The 26,922-nt window shown below is 36.2% G+C and overlaps 1 protein-coding gene across 3 annotated transcripts in view; it reads left to right on the forward strand.

Moving 5' to 3' along the window:
* Positions 1–2,989: 2,989 nt before the first annotated feature.
* Positions 2,990–26,922, forward strand: part of DSC2 (desmocollin 2) — a 30,000-nt gene continuing 6,067 nt past the window's right edge. For 2 of the 3 annotated variants that reach the window (XM_081078346.1, XM_081078347.1), the window contains exons 1-12: positions 2,990–3,567; positions 10,738–10,822; positions 11,692–11,891; positions 12,838–12,948; positions 14,139–14,294; positions 16,046–16,190; positions 17,176–17,342; positions 19,855–19,989; positions 20,231–20,416; positions 22,406–22,662; positions 22,782–22,924; positions 25,312–25,539. In XM_081078346.1, coding sequence (XP_080934472.1) covers positions 3,499–3,567; positions 10,738–10,822; positions 11,692–11,891; positions 12,838–12,948; positions 14,139–14,294; positions 16,046–16,190; positions 17,176–17,342; positions 19,855–19,989; positions 20,231–20,416; positions 22,406–22,662; positions 22,782–22,924; positions 25,312–25,539 — 1,882 coding nt within the window. In that variant the 5' untranslated portion in view covers positions 2,990–3,498. Of the gene's footprint in view, positions 3,568–10,737; positions 10,823–11,691; positions 11,892–12,419; positions 12,436–12,837; positions 12,949–14,138; positions 14,295–16,045; positions 16,191–17,175; positions 17,343–19,854; positions 19,990–20,230; positions 20,417–22,405; positions 22,663–22,781; positions 22,925–25,311; positions 25,540–26,922 lie in introns of those variants that run through there. The other variant, XM_081078348.1, reaches the window with a different exon arrangement.

Consider the following 26,922-nt stretch of genomic DNA (forward strand, 5'->3'; position numbering starts at 1 on the left):
TTTCAGAAAGTGCACAACTAGCACAAACTGCAGCATCTCATCTTAGCGTTGCATAATTTATCCATTTGTTCAGACGAGGTCTGGGGGTCGTGTTGAGGGGAAAAGGGTTGAAGAATTTGGGAATGGGAAGTGAATTAACACTGGAGTTCAGCCTTAAACAGGGCCTAAAGAGAAGTGATGGTAGATCAGGACCTACGGAGCTGTCATAGGGATGACGTGGGGTGGGGCATATGAGTGGGTTGTGGAGGCAATGGTTGGAAGAAGAGAGTTAGTTACACATACTAACGGACACTTAGGGAGCACTTAGAATATGCCATGCTTTATTCTGCCTGTCTTTCATGTATCAGATCATTTAATCTTGCAATAACTGAGAGGTAAATAATCGTGCTCATTTTATTGTGGTTATCAGATGTTTTTCTCTCTTCTCTCACCTATAAAGTAACTGCACAATGTCTTTGTTTATTTTACCTTAGGTCTGTGTTTCCTTTGCTTTGGGGTTGCCGAGGTGGATTTGCCCTAAAGATCACATCTCCATGTAGACCCTCCTCACCAGTAGTGGGAGGATTGGCAAGAATCATGGAGCTCAGGGAGAGAGGTCTCTATGTACAGATCAGTGAATAAGTGGGAATTTTAGTTGCCATACATATCTTTAGTTTCCGGTTTCTGAAATCAGAAAATTGTGAGGCTGGGCTTTGTGTGTTCATTTCTTCAAGGACAACTTTGGTTCTGACTTTCTACCGAAAGTGAATACCCATTTCCAACCAAAAAAATCAGTCACAAGAAGTCGAACTAGTTTTAGATATGGAAGTGACCATAGATGGTATCCAGGATTGCTTAACAAATGGGAATGCTGAAGCCCCAAAGGTTACTTAAGCAGCCTAAGACATAAGGAAAATTACTCTTGACTTTTGTTCCAGTTCACCCTTTTCCAGAGCACAATAAAAAAGCAGCTCAAGTCATCACAATAATCTTCACAGGCAAAAGTCATTCTTTAAAAAGAAAAATCCTCTACCCATATTTCATTGTTTCAAAATTGTATTAGAGAAATTCATTTTAGTAGAGAAATTCATTTTAGTGACCATGTAGTCTAATGTAAACACTATCAATAAATTGGGCCACTTGTTTGGAGTGAGTAGATTATACTTCATTCCTTTGTTTAAAAAAGTTTCATGATGAAACAAAACAAACAACAACACCATTTTAATAGCCTCAATCAATTACCTAGTGTGAAAATAAATATTTAAGATAAATTCTTTTGTAATTGTTCTTCCTCCCTTTTTTGAAATGAGGAAAACATGAGCCACCCTTAAGGCATTAGAGGTTAAGGGTAGGCAAGAGTTTAGAACTGTCCTATTGTCAAAAATGGATGATAGCCTGAGTAAATTTATAGAACCTGAAAAAAATAGTTTGCTTCTCTATATTTTATCATGATGTAATCATTAGTAGGATGAGGCATGTTTATGAAATCATTGCTGGAAAAACATCAGGGTTAAAAGACTATGGAAACAGAAGGTTGTCAACTATAGTCTCAGGCTGATGACCCAGGCTTATTTTATTAGCAAAGCGTCAATGATAAATTTTATATATGTGAAGAAAACAGAACAGCTCATTATGTGGCATTCACTAGTCCCATATATTAGCATGGGATTAATACATAGAATGTAAGGCATGTAATGTTTGACATTATGTATGAATTTAAGTATATGCTCAATACGATTATAATTTTGGTTCTGTGTATTATGGTATTACATGTTTTCAAGAACTGAAATGGTGTGTCATGGTTGGCTTTGCAAACAGGTTTCTCCAAACCTCCTTGAGGAGACAGACCAAATGAAATGGAACAGACAAGTTTCTCCTTTGTGGTCAGAGTTTCCAGATTTAAGCCAGTAATTGAAAAGAAGTGCAGAAGGATGAGTCAGAATGCCCTGTCATTACTTTCTGAAAAGCTGAAAGCATCCCGCTTTTATGTTTTAATCTTCCAGGTTAAGTGCTGCAGTAATTCACCTGGTTTAAGTACGTTTCAAATTAAAACACAAATATTCATTCTCTCTCTCTCTCTCTCTCTCTCTCTCTCTCTCTCTCTCTCTCTCTCTCTCTCTCTCCTCACGGCAAACTCTGGTTTTGGTGGTAGTAAAAGAAGAGAGAAATCTTCACTAGATATCCAGGAATTCAATTTAGGAGATGAGTTATAAGGAGGCCAGTGGTCGGCTTTAAATGTGGCAAGAGATGATCTTGGAGAAAATCAATAGCCCACACTAGCCAACATCTAGTAGTTCAAGCAATGCATTTTCCAAAGTAACTCGCCCTTGATTTTGGTGTTTTCTTGTAGTCTGGATTCATATACCAGGGGTGCCAAAAAAAATGTATACAAGTGGACACTTTGGTCAATGTTGCTCAAGCAGTAGTTCACTGTAATCAGAAGTGTCTGGACGCTGATGGTAACCACTTTGAGCACCTCTTGTAATTGCAGAAGTCAAATGTGTGACTTGTATTCATCTTTTGTTATTGGTATATATTGAGTATTACAATTTTAATATAGTTTTCCTTTCTTAAAATGCGTGTACATTTTTGGCACCCTCTGTATATGTGAATAAAATTACAATTATACATATATAATTACATAATTATATATAATGTCTCTCTATATAATTATATATATATATATAAAGTTATATACATATAACTTTAACTTACGGTAAGTTCCTTGTATCATTGTCATATTGGCCGAGAAATTTCTTTTAAAAAAAGACCTCAAAGAATGGTGTGCTACAGATGAAAACTCTGTTTGAACTGTACTTGAATGTCTGCAGTAAATTTATTCCAGCAAAGAGTTTGTAAAACAGTGTCCCTGGAGTCAACCTTCTCACAGGTGAGCCTTAGGGAGCTGTGACATAAAATCAGACTTCTCCAGCTCGCGGGCGGTCTTTGAGGGTCTGAGACTGACTCCAGGGTAGGGCCAGCTGCTGACCAACAGGGCAGTGCTCGGGGCGGAGTCTGGGCCGGGAGCGCGCTCGGACCCGCGCCCTTTCCCGCCGCCCGGACGCCGGGGAAGTGAGTCTTTGTATAGTCAGGGTTTCTGCTGGGCAGGGCCAGCTGTTAATCCTCCAGGCGGACACCGGGGCGGTGGGCAGATGTGGCATATAGGTGGCGTCGGCTGGTGAGAAACACCTAGCACAGGTGAAAGGGTGGCGGCGAGAGGGAGTTCCCACCCGTTGCGCTCTTAAAGAAAGGAAGACTTAAGAAAATACTAAGGAGGGGCCGATCGGTGTCTTTCCTGGAGCCCCACCCTCGGCCAAAGGAAAAGCCCCTGGAGTGAGAGGCAGACGCTTCAGAGAAACCTAGAAGAAAAGCGTCTCTTTTCTGCGCTCCGCCTCCTCGGCCTCGCACTCCCGCTGCGCCGCCAGCCCAGCCAGCACCCAGGCCGCGGCCCTTCGCCCGGCCCAGCCCTCCCACCCCGGCCTCCGGTGCCCGGGCCGGCGACCTGCCCCGAGGACTCCCATGGCGGCAATCCCAGTCACACGTTTCCGGAGCGGAGCCCTCTGTCGGCAGCTCCTGCTGACCCTCACGGTGAGTGGCTGCCCGGGCCACCGGCTCTCGGGAGGGGGCTCCGATGGATTGGGGAGACAGGGGGACACTTTGGAAGCAGGGGCAGGGGGGGGGGTGGCGGGCAAAGCGGGTGTTACTTGGCCTCGGGCTGGCTGAAAACTGGTTATTTGGGGTGGGGGAGGGCAGACAGAATGGGGATGGCGACCTGAACCCCGTGATCCCTACGGGCGAGAGAAGGTGTCTCCCGTAGATGTAATCAGCGCAGGCAGGTAGCGACGGAGTTACGAGCTGCAAACGCCCATCCGAAAGCGTGGCCTTTGGGTACGAGCGCCAAGCGGCGCGCGCTGCTTCTGGGCGCCTCTGGCACTTGCCCCCAAAGGTGCGGGTTCAGGCCCCGGAAAGGGGGGCCTCTGGGCGGACGCTACGGAAAGCGCGGCCCTAGGGAACAGGACTACGCGCCCTTAGGGGGGATTGGTGTGTGTGGCGGTGGCCCCGATCCTCTGTTCCCACGCACCGTAGATGGGCGGGCCCTAGGTGACCCTTTGTATACTTTCCATATTTTTTGTCAACATGTGAGGGTACCTTTCTCTTAATTTTGGAGAAAATGATCAGCCGGATCTCTCCTTCCCGGAGGCATCTGGATTCTTCTGCCCCCCTGCCTTCCCGCTTCCCTCCCACCTTAAAAAACAAAATAGCGAAAACCCTACCCACCCAGAGCTGGGAGTGGGAGGGGTGGCCTTATTTGGGTCGGGACAACCCTGGTGCCTGGCAGAAAAGACTGGGATCTCATTGGGGGTCCGGAAAGCCCTGGAATCCAGTGTGAGGGAGCAGCCCTTGGGATCAGAGGTTCCCCCAGAGGTTCCCCAGACTGGACTTCCTGGAAGGAGAAAAGTTAAATAGACACGGAGCTAGAGCGTGCTCAGGTCGCTGGAGTCCTTTCGCGTTGAGCCTCGGGCGTTGGGGCTCCAGTCAAACCTGAAGGACGAGGGAACGAACCCTGCGGACAGACAGCGGGGAAGATTCCTTTTGAGAGTAGTTGGAACTGGGAGCTGAAATACTCGGGCAATTCCCCTTTTCGACCGCTCTCATTTTACACCGAATTCCGTAAAATTTTAAGTACTGGAATTGTAATTGTTATTATTATTAGAATGCCTTTGGCACAGACCTCCGTGGACTTCAAACCCTTAACTAAATTCGCGGGCGCACATTAATAACATGGAAGAGGCCAGGTGCCTTAACCTTTTATGGTTGAGGAAATCAAGAATGGAATAAATCACGGTCACAATACGTGTAGTTGATGACAAAGGAGTGAATTTTGGTTAGATTCCTAATAAAGTCGCCACCTCTTTTTACACCATTGGTCATTGTTCTTTGAAGGAAAAGAGGTGATGAGGCACAGGGCAATAGATAGCATTGCTTGGTACATCCTTACACACACAACTTTCTAGGTGTCGTCCCAGATCCTTTTTAGAAGAAAGCTGGAGTCAATGAATAAATAAATTGAATAATCGCCATTATGGGGCCTTCCTTGGCTTCAAAGCAGAATTGACCAGAAGTGGGGTGGAGAGGAAAAGAGCAGGGGCTTGGGCTGCACCCCTCATTCTTTACATTCAAGCTGGAAGGCATAATGTGAGGCCCTCCAGTTGTTCCCATGATCTTGGGCACAGGATCTCCACCAGCCTTAGCTGGTTGTGAGCCTCAAGCGTGATAGATGTGAAAAGACTATTTGGGTAGAAGATAGTATTAAATAAGAATGGCTTTGGGGGACCACCTTTACCTTTCCTGTTCCCGGTACACCCAAGTTATCCTTCACCATTCCACAAATCAGCTTCTCCCACCTTCATAAAATTGCCTCACCCCATACACACGTCTGTCTTCACGACTTGGACTCTGCCTTCTGTCTAAGCACCTAATGAAGCTTCCCTTTAAGATCATCAGGCATCTTCATTGCTAAATCCAAATCATTCCTTAAACAATTCCACCTTGCAGATTGCACCTGTATTCCTGAAATTCACCCCCAACGCCCCCCCCCCTTTTTTTACATTCCTCACCACTCAGAATCAGACTCCCTATTCTAGGTCATCCCTACAATATCATACAGGTGCCTACATATGTTAAATTTATTTTGCTAGTTCTGATATCTTCGTTGAACAATAGGCCTTTATAAGCCTCTACTTACTGTGATGTGTGACACAGCATTTGTTGTCTTTCCAAACAATGTTGCTTTTCTTCTAGTGTCCTGTATTTCAATAAATGCCACTACAATACACCTTGTTCCTCAAGTAAAAAATCTGGAAGCTGTTTTTCCTTCCTCCTTGTTTTCCCTCCCCTAAATTCATCTTTAAATCCCATTAAATCTACATTCAGAATTATCTCATGGATATCTTTTACTTCTATCCATTACCTCTGCTATTACTTTTTGCTATTACAAATGATGTCACAATGAATTAACTTATATATATCTTATTTCATATATGGGCAGGTGTATAGAACAGATTACCAGAAATGGGATTTCACATAAAAGTATAAATGACTCTATAATTTTGGTAGATATTTCCAGCTCCTTTTCCCCTCCATAAAGTTTGTGTGTGACTAGACAGAAAGCTATTTTATTATAGATGGCATATCACATCATTGAGGATATATATACCAGGGGTGCCCCAAAAATATATGCACATGACTTGTTGTTATTGGTACATATTAAATGTTACAATTTTAATACAGTGTTTTCCTTTCTTAAAATGTGTATACATTTTTTTTTGGCACACACACGTATACTATATTATACTATACTGTGTATGAGACTGCAGTACTTGATTTAAGCAGTCATTTGGCAAAAGGTAAAGTTGAATCCATGCCTCATGCAGAACACCACAGAAAACTCCAAACAGATGAAAGATTTAAATAATTACACATGATACCATGCAGATAGTAGGTGAAAGCATGGTGAATTTCTATTTGGGGTCAAGAAGTCCTATTTATAACTCAGATTTCAAAAGCTACTTATTAAAATTGATAAAATCAATTATTTAAAATCACATACAAACACTTGTCCATGGCAGAAAACCAGATCAAATCAAACAAAAACACCATAACCAAAGTCAAAGGTAACTGATAAAGTTGGAAAAACTATTTGCAGATCATATTTTAAAAGGCTAATCTAATATATAAAGAGCTCTTGATAAATCAATAAGTCTAATATGAACATGGACATGAAAAATTCCCATAAAGTAATAAAAATGGCTCATAAAAATGTCAGCCTCATTCAAAATAAGAAAAGATTAATTTCAAACTGCACTGAAATGTCATTTGTTATTTGGCAAACATCCAAAGTTTAACAACATACTATGTTGGCAATAATGTGAAGAAATAGAAACTCTCGTAGATTATTGGTGAGTGTAATAAAGTTACATTTATGGACTATATATATAATTATATCAAATGCAGATAGAAACATTTATTTCTTTCCGATTTGTGTGCATCGAATATTTTTCAGTTTTTATGTCAATATTTCATTGTTTTAATTATTGAGATTTCGTAGGATCTTTTAATTATGCTAGAGCTAATATCTTTTCATTACTTTTCTTTCATCATTTTCCTGTCTATTCTTAATTATTTGTTTTTCCTTATGACCTTTTAAATTAGCTTGTCTAGTTCCAGAAAATATGTTGCTGGGATTTTTATTGGATCATAAAATTTATCATTTAACTTAATGCAAATTGATACTTTTGTGTTGTTGATTTTTTTCTCCAAAATAATGATGTATTTTTCTTTTTTTTCAAGTCTATTTTTGTATTCTTTAGATCATCTTCAGATTTTTCTCAAATAGGCTTTCCATGTTTCTTGTTAAGTTTACTCCTTGGCATTCTAACTTTTTATTGTGTTTGAAAATGATTTCTTCTCTTCCATTGTATTATTTAACTGGTTTTATTTATATGCATGAAGACAAATGACTTTTGTATTTTAATAGTTATTGTTGTTCCTTTACTGAAGCCCTATTACTGTTTTATAGTAATTTATCTGTTGATTTGCTTGGGTTTTCTAGGCAACTAGTCATACCAAATGTAAATAGAGGTTTTTTGTTTGTTTGTTTTTACCTTTTCCTATTTCGTATGCCACCTAATATCTTCCTCTTGTGTGACATACGTTAATGCAATGTTAATTATAAATAATGACCTTGGAAAGCCTGTATTGCTTCTGAGTTTTGTGGGGTTATCACTAGTGCTTTCCCATTGGTGTGATTATAATATAATATACAAATTATATTGAGGAAGTACTTATTAATTCCTATGGGGGGGTGACTTTTTGAAATTTTTAATCTAAGAATGGTTATTGAATTTGGTCAAATGTCTTACAGCATCTGTGGTGGTGATCACATACCAGACTTCCCTTAAGCTAATTAATGGCTTGAGGTTCCTAGACCAAACTAATGGTATGAATGTGAATCAGAAATCCATCCAATGGCCAGTTTACTACCAGCTCACCCTTACAATGAAGGTTTTGCATTTAGGTCCCAGGTTAATGTGAGAGGCTCTTCTTGTCTTCTATCTCAGGCCAGCTGGTACTTTGATTTCACTCTCTATGGAGTCCAAAAAAAACAGAGTCAAATCTTTTCAGATTAGAAGTCGTTTTGGTTTACCCCTCTATGGCCAAGCTGTATCCCTCGTTCTTGCTTTGCAATTCCTTGTTAAATGTTTTAGGATGATTTTTTTAAAAAATGTATCCATCATTTTCAGTTTTAGTATGGGGGTTTGTCCAAATGACCAGCTGCCATTATTGGAAATGAAAATTGTTCCCCCATCCATTCTTCACATTGATCAGACGTACCTTATTCAAATCGAAAGCTGCTTATGTAATTTATCTGCTTAAAACAAATCTTTAGTTGCTTATTCTTTTGAGGATATAAGATCCATATACTTTGTTAATTGAGGATCCATATACTTTGTTAATGCTTTTCACAGTTTGTCTCACATGCCCTTCTCTGAATCCATTTTAAACTTGTGTCCCTCTTGTGCTACAAGCATCCGTTATTCCACATTTCAAGTACGGGTCTGTATCCTCTCTGGGCCTTCGCATATGCTATTCCTGTGTTTGGAACATATCAGTGCTGCTTCCTCTTGACATGGCTTACGTGTAGTCACTCTTTAGGTGCCATCACCTGGCTCTTATATGAAGCTAGTTCCCCCTACTCTCTCATAGCACCCTGTACTTATCATAGCATTTATTCTATTTTACTGAAATTACAAATATACCTTACTCTTAAATGGAGTGTTTTGTGGAGATCATGTTTACTGTTATGTGTCCGATACATAGTAAAGATTCAATAAATATTTGTTGAATGCATGAATGAGAGGATGTCCACGACACCGTTATCCAAAGTATTGTCGTAATTCAGCCATTTCTCACCATTTTTACCTTAGTCCGAGTCGTCATGCTTTCTCTAAGATTCCTCTTGTACCTCCCAAATTGGTCTCCTTGCTTCCTCTCTTACTGTCTATAGTCTATTGTCACATAACCACTAGAATGATTCTGTGTACACGCTCTCCAGATTATGCCAGTGTGCAGCTTCTAATCCTGCTGTTGCTTCTCTTTGCACTCAGAATAAAATCTGCACTCCCAGTTATGGCCTTTTAGACCCTATGTGATACGCCCCTGATTGTCTCTCTCTTTCATGTCATTTCCTATCACTCTTCCCTCACTGTACTCTACTTCTAGACCTCATTTTTGTTCCTCCAAGACACCAGGTGAAATCCCCTTCCAGGGCTCTTTTTCTGGTTTTGCTTCACCTGGAAGACTCTTCCCATTAATGAACTGGTTTGCTTTCTCATTTCATTCAAGCTTCTGGTCTTCCTTTTGTTGCCCTCTCTCCTGCTTTATTTTTATCAGAACATTTATCTCTTGGTATTATGTGACCTTTGTGCATTTGTGGATTAGTTTTCTTCCCTCTTGTTATAATGTCATCACTGTGAGACCAAGGGCTTTGTTTTGTTCACTGCTGTAGCCTTTGAACCTGCCTAGCTTCTGGTAAACAACCCATAAATGTTGGTGGAATGAATAACTGGATGTATGCTTTCAGTCACGTTGAGCTGGAATCCTCAGTCATCTGACTCTTACTCCTATTCTCTCTCAATTACACAACCAGTGACAATTCCTCTTGGTCTTTTAATCCAGTTCAAATACACTCTCTTCATTGTATCCATCCCTAATTTCTAAGGGAAATATAATCTGTGCTTTACCTGATCCTTCATGTGTAATTTAAATTGGATAATTAAACATTCTTTAATGTGTATTGAAAGTAAAAATTTTTATCCAAATTTTGCTGATTTTAATTTATGTTTATAGATTTTACAAGCAACAGTGAAAATTCTAGTTTAACTTACCTTGCATTAGATCAAACTATAGAAAAAAACTGAGTCTCAGAAGCAACCATTGTAAAGTTTCAGAAAGAACGGAATTAAATTTCAGTGTGTTCAAATATACATTGCATTGGAATTGGTTCACCATAAATCACTAACTCATTTAAAAAAATTTAAGTGAAACGTTTTCTAAAATGACCTTAATTCTCATTTATGAGAAGATACACCTTCACAATAAGTTTGTATTTCAAAGTTATGTGCTTGTTCCTATGAGGTCGTACGTAAATCCTCTCCAGATCGCTCCACGACAATGAGTTAATGCTACTCTTTAAAAACATTGAGATTTTATTTAGGATATTATTGATTGTGTACCATAGTTCATTTAGACAATTGACAATTAATTGAAACACTTTGCTGACTCATTCAATTTGGTTTTGTTTCTCTTTCCGATTTACATACCTGTGCTGCCTTCCTAATAGTCTTCAGCACTCTTATGTAGGTTGTCATTGTTTCCTCAATATACTCACTAAGTTAGTGAAATTACTATTAACTTTATTTTACAGAACAGGAAACAAAGCCCAAGAGGGTACGGAATTCTTTGCATTTACATGCTTTGTGAACGAATGAGCCATGACTCTTAGTGTATTATTTTATTTTTCCCCTCGACTTAATTTTTTCCGATTTCTTACTCCAGTGTATGGTTTTTATATATTGTCTTAATTAATAATTAATAATTATAAAAACTAATTTATAATTATACAAATTTATAATTTATATAAACTATATATACATTAAAAGGATCTTTTTTATGCATAATATTGATTTGATTTTTTAGATCTTAGTGTTTTCCTGTGATGCTTGCAAAAAAGTGACACTACATGTTCCCTCCAAACTAGATGCTGAGAAATTTGTTGGTAGAGGTAAGAAACTGCCAAAATATGTAAAGTTCTAACTTAGTATGATCTTGTAAAATTAGTGTAACTTTTAGAAGGATAATTGTGTTGGAACTGAGAGTTAGAATTCATGTAGTACATTATCATTTGTAATGCATATGGTGTCATTCCAGTGAAAGGAATATTGTTATTTATTGAAAAACATGATTATATGAAGTAGATAAAAAGTTTTAGTTTGAGTAATAAAATTATTAATATTTACACTAGTTGAAAGATATGGTTTATGTTATAACATGCTTTTATGAAATTGAGAAATGGTATTGAAACTATTTCTTGAATTTAATGATATTGCTTTCGAATTTTTATCCTAAAACATTTTGGCATCTGATTGACATTGACATTCACATATTGTTTTTTCAGCCATTAACTTTTTGGCATAACTGCTTAGACCAGTGAGAATACAGAATATGATGATTATTTAATAATAGATGTAAAGAGTTCAGTAATATTTTAATTGAATAACTGCCAATTTTAATCCTCTAGATTCTGTTTAACTTACATCAAATGTATTTTTATGTTACTCAATAGCTAATACAGCTAACAAAGAGAAACGTTTTTTGTTGGTTTAAATATTTAGACAGTGAGATTTTAGATGCCTTTATTTCAAGACAAATATCTTTTCTTGAAAAGGATGTGAAATAGGTATTAGAAGTGATGTATTTGTTTAGCAGAACTTAATTAACCATGGAGTTCACATGTTCTTTTAAAAATGAAAAATTTACAAGTATCTTAGTTAATTTAAGTTTCTTGCGTCCCTCCAAATGTATAGATTACTGTTAAAACTATATATTATTATGTTTTACCTTGTACATGATTGCTGTATGTATTTTTTACAGTTAACCTGAAGGAGTGCTTTGAATCTGCAAATTTAGTTCATTCAAGTGATCCTGATTTCCAAATTTTAGAAGATGGTTCAGTCTATACAACAAACGCTGTCCTTTTGTCCTCAGAGAAGAGAAATTTTACCATATCTCTTTCCAACACTGAGAACTGGAAAGAGAAGAAAATACTTGTCCTTTTAGAGCATCAAACAAAGGTATGCAAAATATAAAATGAAGTATAATAAAGTACTTTCTTCAGGTGTAACTAACATTGCCAGGGAAGATGTGGAATCAGGAAGGATATGGGATTTAGCTTGAAGAAGAATAAAAACCATGACACAGTTTAACAGTGTTCAAATGGGAAAGGATTGTGCAATGTAAGTTAATTCGAGGTTGCAATTCCTTTTCATTTGGGACATAAAAGGAGAAATTGGGATATGCTACAGCATGAGAGCTTGAGCTTAGACACAAAGACACATTTCTTGATCTTTACTGTAGAATAGATTTTCAAAAACAAGTGTTGAACCTCTATCTCTGTAGGCCTCATTTTATCTTAGTGTAATTTGTAGTCTTGGAAAGTAGAGGACTATTTTCTATTGAGGTTTGGACCTCATGCATGCTTATTATATTGTGACACCCAAGATCAAAATGACTTCTCTTCAACCATTGGCTCACTGCAGCAGTTTGAGAGTTGTCACCACGTTTCTCTCCTCATTCTGACACAGATCTCTCTGTTGGTTGCCTGGCTCTTCCTAGTTGGTGAGTGGAAGGTGCTTATACTAAACTTAGAAGGGCACATGCTCTACTTATTTTCTTTGCATTTTCTTCTTCCATTTTTTTGCATGGCAATGTGGCAAAGCCATTTATTTATTTATTTTTCAATTTTGCCTCTAGGCTTTAGTTTCATCTCTCTTTCTTCCATATTCCCGCCAAGTCATTTTTTTTCAAGAGAATTGCTGTGATAACGGTTAGGGCAGTTATTTGTTCATTATCTTTTTGCACTGTTGACGTTTAGTTTGGTTTTTAAGCAGTACTATGGTCTTACACCTTTCCAACGAATCCTCATGAGAGGAGAAGGATGTATCATAGTTTTAATGTTTGAGGATAAAGTAGTTACTGACTTTATTATTTCTTTCTGTCTTTTAAATTGACGTACAACAGCAAAGTCATTCTAAAGAAAAGGTTCTAAGACGTGCCAAGAGAAGATGGGCTCCGATTCCTTGTTCAATGGTAGAGAATTCCTTGGGTCCTTTCCCACTTTTTCTTCAACAGGTACAATTTACTTTCTTTCCACTATGAAAGTCTATGGTTTCTATCATTTTTTTTTTCTTTTTTAATTCGGACAATGAATGGGCAGTTATTTAAAAAATAGTGGTGTATGAATATATGAATGAATATGTGTGTCATATATTTTAATATTTGGATATGAATATATCTCTTTATACCTACATAAACTTTTCTGCAGTTTTAGTCATACAAAAGCCATTTATAAAACTGTAAAACCCATCTAGCACTCTCAAACACGTGATTTCTTAATGAACTTTTGTATCAATAAAGGTATCACAGAGCCTCGGTATAATCTAGAATATCCTAAAACATCTTCAATAATAAAGCATGAAATTGCTGATAAAAGGCCAAAAGCCATGAACGGGAAAGACATATACACCTTTTTATTGCTTTTCCCCAAGTCCACTGCTTAAATCATACTGGATCTACATTTTTTATCTCGCTTTACTTTAGTGGAAACCCTAGCAAATTGTCTTGCCATCTTTCATTGTCAGTGGTCACTACCATGCAGTCTATAAACTGAGTTTCATTTCCCTCACTTCTTGAAAGAGTGAGAGAGGATTTTGCCCCCAAATTTAATGCAGCTGAGAGAATAACACATTAAAGTTGAGAAAGAAATTGTTAGAAAATAATTCTGTTACATCCTGATACATAGTCCAGATCTTACTAAGAGGTTGGAAATAACTTGGAAAAAATTTGCATTGTGAATCAAGTACCAGAGTATCACACTTGCCAGGATATTATGCCATTTCTGTTCTCATCCAAATCCCCACCCCACTAAGGTCCTATAATAAAGAAGATGCTGACAGATAACAAAAACTAATTAAGGAAAGCATTTTTCAAGTTTTTGCCCTGCAGACAGAACACTTTAAAAGCAGTGTCTCAAATGTTGTATCACATAAAATAAAAATTCTCGTTTTTTTTAAAAAAATGACAATAAGATAAATTTTCGTACTCAGCATAGTTTTTTTTCTAAGACAGGACAAGTCTTAGATATTTGGTCCATGTAAGTACCATTTAACCCTTAAGGTATTCCTTAGTTATTCTGGAAAATTAAGATGTAAAGAAGGTGGTTAGTTATTTCAATAAACATTGCAATGTGATTGCATAACTATATAGATGAAAGTTTTGCTGAAATAAAATTTTGTCTCATGTACATAATATCTACCTTCTAGGTTCAATCTGATACAGCACAAAACTACACTATATTCTATTCTATAAGAGGGCCTGGAGTTGACCGAGAACCCATGAATTTATTTTATGTAGAGAGAGATTCTGGAAACCTGTATTGTACTCGTCCTGTAGATCGTGAGCAGTATGACTCTTTTGAGGTAAAGTTTATGTATTATGTTAGTAATTGTTAAGCTTGGCTACTTTGTCTCTGATTCTCATTTACCCATTTCTGTTTTCTGAGTTTGTCAGCTATGCTCTGGCAATATCTGACAGCGTAGACTTGGTTTGAAGCAAAAATAATTTTATAGAATAAATAGCTTTAGATTCTGTTAGAAAGTATGGGTATTATAGTTTTAGTCTTTTGTTTTTTTGTTTTTCCCAAAAGAAAAAAAAAATGGGTCCCACTTTGAAAAACAGTTATTTAGTTGGCAGAAAAGATCTGTGAAACTCTTTATGGTACAGAGAGAGATGCCATAGGAGGTAAGTGAAATTTAGAAGTTAGACCTCAATACCTTTGCAATGGGAGAGGGTTAACTTGTGGTGAGCAAGTAAGGAGTATAGACAATGGTTAGCTAAGATTAGTTAGTCTTTTCATCATCTGAGTAACTTCCCATGGTAGTATGAGTTAATGATGTAAGAATTTAACCTAATGTTGTATTGATTTCCCAACAGGTCATTTTGCTCACCTGAATTTTAGATGTAATTAATTCACATCTATTTTGGAATAGTTAATTATTCATCAGTAGACCAAATGAACTGAATGGATATGCAAACTTTGAATTAAATATTTAGAGTTAGAATTGCCACAACATGGCCCTTTAAAGACCTGTGTTGTTCTGCTCTTTCTATAATATCTGTTACGAGAAAAACAAATTGAATTTAATATTATGAAATCCAAAGAAATAAATTGTATCCCCACACAATTTACAGCCATTCACTTGTCCTATTTCTGACAAGATTTTATTGGGGAAAGGGAAGAGGACATTATTGGGGAACAGTGTGTACTTCCAGGTCTTTTTCCAAGTCAAGTTGTGGTCCTTTCAGCCTTAGTTGTGGAGGGCACAGCTCAGCTCCAGGTCCAGTTGCTGTTGTTAGTTGCAGGGGGCGCAGCCCACCATCCCTTGCGGGAGTCGAACCGGCAACCTTGTGGTTGAGAGGATGCGCTCCAACCAACTGACCCATCCGGGAGCTCAGTGGCAGCTCAGCTCAAGGTGCTGTGTTCAATCTTAGTTGCAGGGGGCGCAGCCCACCATCCCTTGTGGGAGTTGTGGAATCGAACTGGCAACCTTGTCGTTGAGAGCCCACTGGCCCATGTGGGAATCGAACCGGCAGCCTTTGGCGTTAGGAGCACGGAGGTCCAACCTCCTGATACACCAGGCCTAACCTGATTTCCCTTTTTTAAATTAAAAAAAAAATGTATGAAGACACTTATCTAAATCTAACCATCAGTATACCTAAAATCCTAATTAGTAAAAAAGAAAATATCTCAGTTAACTGCACATGGGAAATTTGGAATTTTAAGAATCCTAAGTTAAAAAAGATGCAGAAAGCTGTATTTAAAATCCATGCACCTGAAACTTTCAAACAAAACAAAATGCTCCTGAGGACTGTTTTGGGAAAATAATAATAATAACGATTATACTCATGAACAACAATACAGCAATGGTGAGAAAACCAAAATTATCTATGTTATTATATTAGACAAATTGAAACATAAAATAGTGTACTACATCATGAAATTAACCACCTCTTGTGGCATTAAGTTTATGTCTTTATCCAAATACAAACAGTACAAATGATAGAACTCATACTGCCATGTTGAGCATTCTGTAAATTAAAGCCAATGCTAGTTTAAACCATATTTTGATAGATTATGTTTGCTTTTCTCCTTATTTTACTCTCTTCACAGCTAGTTGCCTTTGCAACAACTCCAGATGGATATCATCCAGAATTTCCACTGCCCCTAGTGATCAAAATTGAGGATGAAAATGATAACTACCCAATTTTTACAGAAACAACTTACATTTTTACAGTTGCTGAAGACAGCAGAGTTGGTGAGTACCCTCTTTAACAACATTTGGCAACTTGATGTTTCAATTCAAAAACTGAGTTTCACTGTGCCATAAAAAGGCAGCATATCCTGCTGGCAAGGAAAAGGGATTTGCCAATCAGGCTGCTGTGGGAGTTTTACTCTGCCTTTCACTAGCTAGCTGTGTACTGTGACACTGGGCAATTTTCTTAATCTTGGCAAGCCTTATTTTCCTTATCTGTAATGTGGTATATCAATATGCAAGATTGTCATGAAGATTAAATGAAGCATAATAAACATAGAATGCCAAACACAGTGCCTGAAAAATAGGAGTTAGTAAATGTTACTTCGCCTTCCTGTGTGAGATAAAATAAATCCTTTTTAAGAGAACCAACTTTAAAAAGAATAAGCCATTGAGCAACTGAAATCTTAGACTTGAAGAGATCTACTGATGTTCTACAATGATTAAATGATTGATAATATTCTGGGCATGATCCTAAAAGTCATTGAGATTAATACAAATGTTTTCTCAATCTTGTGAAAATGGACCATTTTAGCTGGAAGGCAGAATGCAGTTTTTGAGTCTTCCTCTAGAGAGATCTAACTAACCCAAGAATTTTCAGAGAAAACTGACCCATACGATCAATTTAAGTATAAGCTTACAACTAGAAAACGGTTACAAACTAATTAGAATTCTTTAGTCTAGAAATACAACGACGATGGAGGGATTTTTATCAATGTTAATAAAATTATACATTAAACACAGTAAAAATGGAAATGGCCACCAAATTCCAAAATGTTAGACTGCTGGGATATTTAAAAGGAAGTGATACTTCGTGTAGAAATCTACAAATTTATAAACGCTATTATAAAGGTAAAAAGCTATTATAAAAGCTGATATGTAATTAAGTGGTCCCAAACATTTTTGAGATAGATGGAGAGGAATGAAATAAAGAGAAAGTTGAAAATGGAAAAGTTTTGGAAATTAAAGAGGATTTTTCAATATGTAGGTTCTACCGTGGGACAGGTATGTGCAACTGACAAAGATGAACCTGACACACTGCACACACGCCTGAAGTACTCCATCCTCCAGCAGTTCCCAGCGTCACCCACGCTGTTTGCTCTGCATCCAACTACAGGTGTGATCACCACGACATCAGCTCAGCTAGACAGAGAGGTAACATAAATGTTAACGAAACTTGGTTGACACATGCTTACTTAATAGTACCTGTATATCCCCTATGAATGTGTTTTTGAAAAGCATAGTATAAATCTAATTTTAGAAAAATTACCATTTGAAGTATTTTAATGAACCATGCAGTGCACTAATTTTCAACCTCTCATTCGTTCTCTGTTGAATTGTTTTATAAAAACAGTTGCATTTATTCATCTGAATTCTTATAACAGTTTACCTGTAAGGCCTACTTACTACGTTTATAATTTTTAATCTTAAAATATGATAAAATGTATTTATCAGATATTTTTTTGATTCCTAAAACTTCACATCAGATTCATTTCCTTTTCTCTCTATCTCTCATGGAATAGAGCAGTGATCTTCAAATGTTCTAATCTCAAGATCTCTTTACATTCTGAAATATTATTGAGAATTTCAAAGATCTCATGTTTATGTGGGTTCTATTTGTCAATATTTACTCCATTAGTTTTTAAAACTGATAAAGGTTTAAAATATGCATGTAATTACCCATTTAAAATGATAATAAATATATTACATGTTAACATACATGAAATTTTTTATAAAATATGATTACATTTTCCAAAACAATAAATAATTTAGTGAGAAGAGTGACATTATGCATTTTTCCAAATCTCTTTAATACCTGGCTTTATACAAGGCAGTTGGATGCTCGTGTCTGCTTCTGGATTCAGTCTGTTATAATTTGTAGTCTCATATATAAAGAAAATCCAACATGATATGAAATTATAAAAGAGGAGTATTTTAATAGTAATTTCAGATCATTGTGGATATTCTTCTTTGATACTACACCAAAATTTGACAGGTGGTAGTTTCCTAAATGTTTTTTGCAATGTGCACTCTGAAGCCTTTTCAATGAACTTTGATACTTTGTTACATTAATACCCATTGGTCTATCTTGTACTATGTCTGCATACCTTGTTTCCCCGAAAATAAAGCCTAGCCGGACCATCAGCTCTAATGCGCCTTTTGGAGCAAAAATTAATATAAGACCGTGTCTTATAAATATTAAAATAAGACCAGGTCTTACATTAATTTTTGCTCCAAAAGACGCATTAGAGCTGATGGTTCGGCTAGGTCTTATTTTCGGAGAAACATGGTAGTTTACCCATGTATGATTTTGTTACATGCATTAGTCATTTGGAAAATACTGGTTCGCTACATTATGCAGGTCTTCCAAATGTTGACACATGTCATTAAACAATATTGAAAAAATCACCTCCCTACCTCCATTAATATCACAGTGGTTGATAAAAGTTTTCTAGAATTCTCATTTTTGCTTAAGCACTCCAATTTGTTATTGGCAACAAATAGTTTTTTTCCTTGAAGTGACATATTCACTTTGTTTGACAAAATGTCTTCTAAATATACTAATGTGAATAACCATAGGTGTTATTTTATGTAAAAATGGCATTCTATAAAAAAAATAAACAAATCAGCAGTCATCAGCTCATAAATCAATCACACAAGTACTTTTTCATGTGAGAAACGCCATGCTATGTTATGCTGCAGAAGTGCTGCATGCAGATCTCCCATTTTTTTCATATGGCCTATGGGTTGAAATTTAATAAAATTAATCGTTTTTTCACTGCATCTTTAAGGAAATTTTCAAGTGGAACTAGCACTTGTGTTATTATTTATAAATTCATTTATTTTTATTGTATGTGCCAGTGAAGGATACAAAATCATTTGCTGGATAATTGAATGAATGAATGAGTGTTACAGTTTTACATATTATACAGATTTTTTACAGAATTTATGTGCTCAAGAAAAGCCGGTTATAAACCAATTCCTCCTTTATTATCAAATCTTGAATAGGTCCTAGAGGCATTATTGTGTTGTTTATAATCCTTCCATATCTCAATTACTTATGATAAATAAAATCTTTATAAGGAGAAACACATTTTTTAACTAGTGATAAGCCTCCTACAATCTCTGATGAAGGGAAAGTCCTAAGAACCAGATTCTATTTTCCATAGAGAGAAAAATTATGACAAGAGCCTTGTTATCATGCTAACTTAATGATCTTTCTGTCAATGTAAATATTTAAAATCTATCCTTTTTACAGGAGGAAATTGCACTTATTGTTTTCTTATAAGACTGGTATAAAAGTCACTGCTATGTATTTTTGAACAGAATGTGCTTTGGATAGGAGAGAAAGCTTTTGATTTACTACTGGGCAATGCAAAATGCACTATTGCTTTTACCTTTTCTTTCTGTTGAGTGTAGAAACTGAAAGCTAATTGACTCCATATACTATGAGTAGAAGTTTAAATTTGAGAAACTACTCTATTTTCATAAATTAATTGAAAATTACTAGTGTATGGAAATTATTCTTTTGCCAGTGCATGAAACTTATGAAATTTAATAGGGTACGTCTTAAATTTTTAATGCAAGGAATATTATAGCGTGTCAATTCAGATTTTATTTATAATGCTGCTTTCACTCAATAAGTAAATTCTTACTTTCTTTTCAGTTAATTGATAAGTACCAGTTGAAAATAAAAGTACAAGACATGGATGGTCAATATTTTGGTTTGCAGACAACTGCAACTTGCATCATTAATATTGAAGATGTGAATGACAACTTGCCAACATTTACCCGTACTTCTGTAAGTAACAATATTAATAAAAGAAAAACGTACAACCCAGTGTTAATTACTAAATATGTATACCTCCATCATGCCACATGATTTCAAATGAAGTATCCCCCTGACAGCAGTTAGGACTTAGGGTTTAAAAACATGTAAACAGTACTTTGGAAGTTAAAAGAAGCAGGCTTACTTCACATGATGTTCTATTTTTTTGAGAGTTGTTAATTAAACTTTCTTTTTTAATTTTTGTTTATTTTAGTATGTGACGTCAGTGAAAGAAAATACAGTTGATGTGGAAATCTTACGTGTTAGCATTGAGGATAAGGATTTAATTAATACTGCTAATTGGAGAGCTAATTATACAATTTTAACAGGCAATGAAAATGGAAATTTTAAAATTGTAACAGATCCCAGAACCAATGAAGGAGTTCTGTGTGTGGTTAAGGTAAGAATAAATTAGTAAGTTAGTTATTTGTTGTTTATAATACTACAGATTAGTGTATTAGAGTTAATGAAATGAAAGGGATCTGGGAAATGCAGGAATAAAATAGATATATAGTTAAATGTAAATGCTACGTTCTTCATATATAATGGGATGAGTATATTTACTTTGGGAACTTTTTTTTTAAATTGAGGTATAATTGACAACATTATATTAATTTCAGGTGTACAACATAATTTGATATTTGTATATGTATTGCAAAATGATCACAATTAATATCTGTCACCATACATAGTCATAAAATTTTTTTTCTTGTGATGAGAACTTTCAAGATCCACTCTCTTAGCTACTTTCAATGTGCAATATAGTATTATTAACTATAATCAGCATGCTATACATTACTTTCTTATGACATTTTTTTATAATTGGAAATTTGTATCTCTTGACCAACTGATTCATTAGTCTATAAGTAGCACTTTAAATTTCAAAAACTACTCTGTCTTCAGAAGTTAATTGAAAATTACTAACGTGAGGAAACATAAAGGCATGATTAAAAATATATGTATGAATATGTGTATATTCAAATAATATGATATAGTGTTCACTTTGTAACCAACATCTCTTAATTCAAAAACTGTAATGCCGTGGGACAGTGCTAAATTTTCCCATTTTCCAGACGATTCATTCTGTACCCGGGTCAGGGAACCTCCACATATTTACTGAATTTCCCAAACGATGAGTTAATTCTTGGTCAGACCCATGGGGAGGCTATTTGTAGATCTGTTGGTCTGTATCCAGTGTACATTACTGGTTCCGAATGGGATTTCTCAGCCATTCAAAGATGTAAATACTTCTAAAATCTCTTTTTAATACTATTCTACAGCATTTCAGAAGAACTCACTGTTAATTCAAGAACCACAGTTAGCCCATGAAGTGATCTGGCCTCTTTGGCTTTGAACTGAGTCATAGGCTTATATCTGCGGCATCTGTAACTAAAACATGATTCGATCCTGGGTCTATCGATTTTCTCTTTTGTACATATTCACAAGGAGCATGGATCAAAAATGATGGAACCATTTTTCTTACAATGATGAAATTTAGCTGTAGTCTGTGGGTTAATTTCTCTGTTTCAAAACAGCAAAGAATAGTCCTTTAAATTTTGTCTCTTTCTTAAAGCAACCCCTGCCCTAAACCTTGTTTATTCATTCTAAGAAGTAAATTTATTTCTGTGAAGTCCAAGACCTGACAGTTTCTGTCTTCCAGGAAATGGCTTCACTTTTTCTCAGGCAAAAGGAAAACAAAAATAAAACAACATTCCGTTAAATTCTGTACTACCAGTTTTTTGGGGATAGAAGGATAGAAGAGAAAAAAGTGGGGGAGGAGAGTGTAATGTCCATAAGCTTTCTATTTTCTTGTCTTTCTTCTCTTAAAAATGTTTTATGAAATCTGACCCATGTTTTCTACCCCAAATCAGATAGAAATAATTTTATTCATCTCAGGAGGGTAGGATAAGCTGTCCCAAAATTAATGGAATAGTAAATAACTATTGGTTAGTGTATGGAGCCCCTCAAGTGTTAACCTTGAAACAGCTTCATTAAATCCTTTCTGAAATGGTTATCAGGACCTATGATATTATTAGGTTGGTGCAAAAGTAATTGTGGTTTTTGCGATATTTTTAACATTTTAAACCACAATTACTTGTGTACTAACCTAATACTTGTGTTAAATTTGCCATTGCGGAACATTTTGTTTGTTTTTGTTGTTGTTTTCTTTTTTCTTTTTTTTCTTTTTTTGCTGGCTTCACCAAATAAGCAGTCAATTGAAGGATTGCCCTCCTCCCACCACCACCTAATTTCTGGGTATATGTCTGATGTTCTCATGACTGTTCCCAATACAGCACTTACATATGTCCAATTTAACTAGATACGCACTAGTTAGCATTGCCAGATATTAAATGTCTTGAACTGATTTTCAACACGCTTGCTTTTGTAGCCACTGAATTATGAAGAAAGACAACAGGTGACCCTGCAAATTGGTGTAGTTAATGAAGCTCTATATTCTAAAGAGGTTAGTTCAAGATTAGCCATGAGCACCGCCACAGTTATTGTTAATGTAGAAGATCAGGATGAAGGCCCTGAGTGTAGCCCTCCAGTACAAACTGTGCGAATTAAAGAAAATGCACCAGTGAAAACAAAGATCGATGGATACAAAGCATATGACCCAGAAACAAGAAGTAGCAATGGCATCAGGTATTTATAATTTTAACTCCAAATTTCCCATGTTTTTAAAATTTGTAACTTATTTTGATACCAGTATTTTAATTTGGCTTAAGATACATTTAGTTATTTTAATTCATCATTATTAACAGGTATAAGAAAATAAATGATCCAAAAGGCTGGGTCACTGTGGATGAAAACACAGGATCAATCACAACTTTCAGAAGCTTGGATAGAGAGGCAGAGTCTATCAAAAATGGCATATATAATGTTACAATCCTTGCATCAGACAAAGGTAAGAACTTTGTTTAAGTCAGCTGTATACATTCTCAAAATGTACTTCTCCCCAGGTGGTATATGGAGTAATTGAGAGGCTGGCTATAATATGTTAACTCATGTGCTCTCTAATAGCAACCTCAGTTTTTGATGTAATTATAAAATAATTTAGTCATAGAACTAGTTGAAATTTTAATAATTTATGAAATTTAAATAATTATTTGAAATTACTTAAAATGTATGAAATTTAAATATTTATTTAGTCATATTAGCTTCAATTTATCTAGTCATAGGTCTTAAAATATTAACTTTGGCAGGGAGATTCATTACAGAGAGAACATACTTATTGCCATAAATTGCACTCCTAGAAAACAGTTCTATTTCTTACAGGAAATTAACAATGTGTGTGTGGGTTAGAATTCTGATTAGGGACATTATATAAAAATAAATCATAGTTATGATTAATAGTGTATCATAAAATTACAAAGAAACAGTACAAATCCATATAATCATATAAAATGTAAAATCATGTTGTTTGAGTCCTACAAAATGGAAAGAAATATGAACACAATGATTATATGAGATCCATTTAGTGCATAAAATATAACTTTACCATTACATACATTTGGTAAAATCATGTTGTTTGAGTCCTACAAAATGGAAAGAAATATGAACACAATGATTATATGAGATCCATTTAGTGCATAAAATATAACTTTACCATTACATACATTTGAACTCTGTGCCCCTTTAAAATAAATACACTAATTACAGTAAACAAATTATTGCACTATAGCTTGCGAAATTAGAATTTAGAAGTTTTAGATATTCCAATTCTCTCTAAATCAATGCATATATTTTTATTTATTTAGCACTGCAGTCAGAATATATTTTAAAATGGAAGAGATCCAGGTTTTTCTTTAATTTGGGGACATTCTCAACAATTATCTCTTTAAATATTTCTCCCCTGCCATTCTACTTATTCTCTTCCTTTAGAGTCTCTATTAGATGAATGTTGCTGTTTTATTTCTACTGGAATTTGAGCTATAACTTCATTATTGTTTAAAGAGTTACCCTTCTTTCTGTCTTTGAAGATGCTAAATATACATGTTTCGAAAATGTCTTGCATGAAGTATGTTAATCTTCTGATTGGCAATTTTGTTGGCTTTCCTTCTTAGCATTAATCTTGCTCCCTCTGGAATTTTAATTTTCAGGCGTACATTAAGTGGCAGGTATTTGGTTTGCTTTCTGTTTTTGGTTTTTCCTCTCTCCCAATTTACCCTATCTTAACTAGCAGTCTTATATTTGCTTCCACTTCATCCTTTTCTGTGGCCACCTTTTGGAACCAGTTCTTAACTTGGTGGGCTGTGGCTCCTGACCCATGCTGATGCTGGAAATATCACAGTTTCTGTTGCCTTCGTCGAGATTGTGACTATGGGGCTCTGTCTGATCTTCCAGCTTCCATAGGCCAGCAGCTACATATAAGACACAGCCCCAGACAGTGGGTGGCACAGGTTTTTTCAGCTTGTAACCCACCCCTTAATAAGGATGTCCCTTATTAAGTATGTCCCTTAATAAGGATGTCCAAGGTCTCCTCATTAAGCAGAAAGAATAAATGTATTATAGACAGAATCCTGGATTTGTGTTCAGTTTCGGACATCCTAACTGTATTACTAAATTTGAGTGGACCCAAGACCACTTCGTCTTTGAATCCCCCATATTTTACAGTGCCCTGTACAAAGTAGCTATTCGGTAAGTCTTTATGGACTACATAGGTAAATTCTTTAGGCTGCACCCCAAAATGATTATTTTGGTTTGCAAATAATTTTCTACTTTTGGGTTTTCCTCTCTTCGAACATTTCCATGTACTATATTTGTTCTAATCTTCCAAATACACATCTTCTACCTTTTAATGTCCCTCTCCAAAAACTTAAGTGCTTTCTCTGTGTATATTAAACTCCAAGTTCCCTAGGCACCCTTGGCTCTTCTCTCTAGTGTCAGCTGCCCCCAGTCTGCCTTCCCCTTCATTATGTCTAAGACACAGATGTGCATGCGGTGCTTTTTCACCTCCTCAAATTTCCATGTGCTTTTAAATATACCAGAAATGCCCTTTCCTTTCTCTTTTTGAAAATCAGTCAAAACTTACCTCCGTAAAAGTTTCCACGTCTTTTGCAGCTGTTTAGTGAATGAATGATAATCTAAATAGCAACTATTATCTGCACAACCCATTTGAAAGTGATAATGTTTTACTTTTAACATTCCCTAAGGACAGAGCCTGTGACTGTGCATGTTAGTCATTTATGTTACAGTGCCTGATAAATATTTAAAAATATTTTTTTCAATGTAAAATTTTCTAGTGAAAGCTCAAAACATTAAAAAATTGTATCTTTATATCCGATTTTCTAGATGGAAGAACATGTACTGGGATACTGGGAATTATCCTTGAAGACGTGAACGATAATGGCCCATTAATACTTAGACAAACAGTGATAATCTGCAAAAGCGTCATGCCCTCCCCAGAGATTGTTGCTTTTGATCCTGATGATGCAATAAATGGCCCACCCTTTAGCTTCAGTTTGGAAAGTGTTTCTGATTCAGACATACAGAGAATGTGGAGACTGACAAAAATTAATGGTATGTATTTCTTTTTTTTCCCTTTGTTCTTTTTTTTAAATTAAATTTATTGGGTGCCAATGGTTGGTAAAATTGCATAGGTTTCAAGTGTACAATTCTGTAATACATCATCTATATATCTCATTGTGTTCTCACCACCCAGAGTCAGTTCTCCTTCCGTCACCATATGTTTGATCTCCTTTACCCTCTTCTATCATCTCCCCTCCCAGCTTACCCTCTGGGAACCACCAAACTGTTGTCTGTGTATGAGTTTTTGTTTCTTTGTTTGTTAGTCTTGTTCCTTTGTTGCTTACAGTTTTATATCCCACACATGAGTAAAGTCATGTGGTTCTCGACTTTTTCTGTCTTACTTCACTTAGCATATAATTTCAAGATCCATCCTTGTTGTCACAAATGGCAGTATTTCATCTTTTCTTATGGCAAATGGTATGTATTTGTAAACAATATTTTGTCCTTTTCAACATCAGGACATCTGAAATACTTTTTTCTTTTTTAAACTCAATTTATAAGTTTCGGGTGTACAATTCTATACATCATCTGTATATTGCATTGTGTGCTCACCACCTGAAGTCTAGTCTCCTCCCATCACCATGTATTTGACCCCCTTCATCCTCTTCATCCTCCTCCCACACTAAAATATTTTTTTTTCTTGATGAAATATAAGAGTAATTTACCATGTGGGAATCACCAATGAAAAAAGGCAAGTTTCTCAGTTTTAGTGTGGTGGGAAGTGGGTTTCTCTAGGCCTCTCTGTAATCAGTTCTGTGCCAGGATTTCCTTGGGAGTCACATGGATTCTCATTCTCACTCCAAACACACACGCACACACACCCTTAGAGTGACTAGTGGAACTCCTTATCTGCATAGTTTCTTTAAATGCTAATGATTCCACAATGGCATCCCCATGGATCATGGTCTGTTCTTCAGGAAGCAGACTCTGAGGCAGAGTTTCTCAGGTAGCTGGTTATTAAGGAATTTGCTTGGCATCAATAGCTGTGACAGGAGGGGAAGCAGGATGGGGCAGAAAGACGAGTCAAGCTGCAACTGGGGCCCACAGACAGTCTCAGCTAACCCCGTGGGGAGTCTCTGCTAATTGGCTTTTCACAGTGGCCCCAAGCTGAGCCTCTCACCTCTCTCCTTGCTCAGTCAGTGGGTTGGGCTACTCCGTGTGACTTTTGGCGGGAAGGTGCAGTCTCTGCAGGTGCTGGTAGTTTCCCAAGTGGCTAGGATGTAAGTCCTTAATTGCAGGGGGATTTGGGTGTGCATCACAGTGTGCAGCATACTATTTCTCCTTTCTGTACGGCATTGACTTCTGACCTTTTCTTGTCTATTGTTTTCTACTTGGGATTCTCACCCAATTTGGCTCCTAGTCTATACTTCTGAC

This window comes from Rhinolophus hipposideros, assembly GCF_964194185.1.
Source record: "Rhinolophus hipposideros genome assembly, chromosome: 17".
Lineage (NCBI taxonomy): Eukaryota > Metazoa > Chordata > Mammalia > Chiroptera > Rhinolophidae > Rhinolophus > Rhinolophus hipposideros.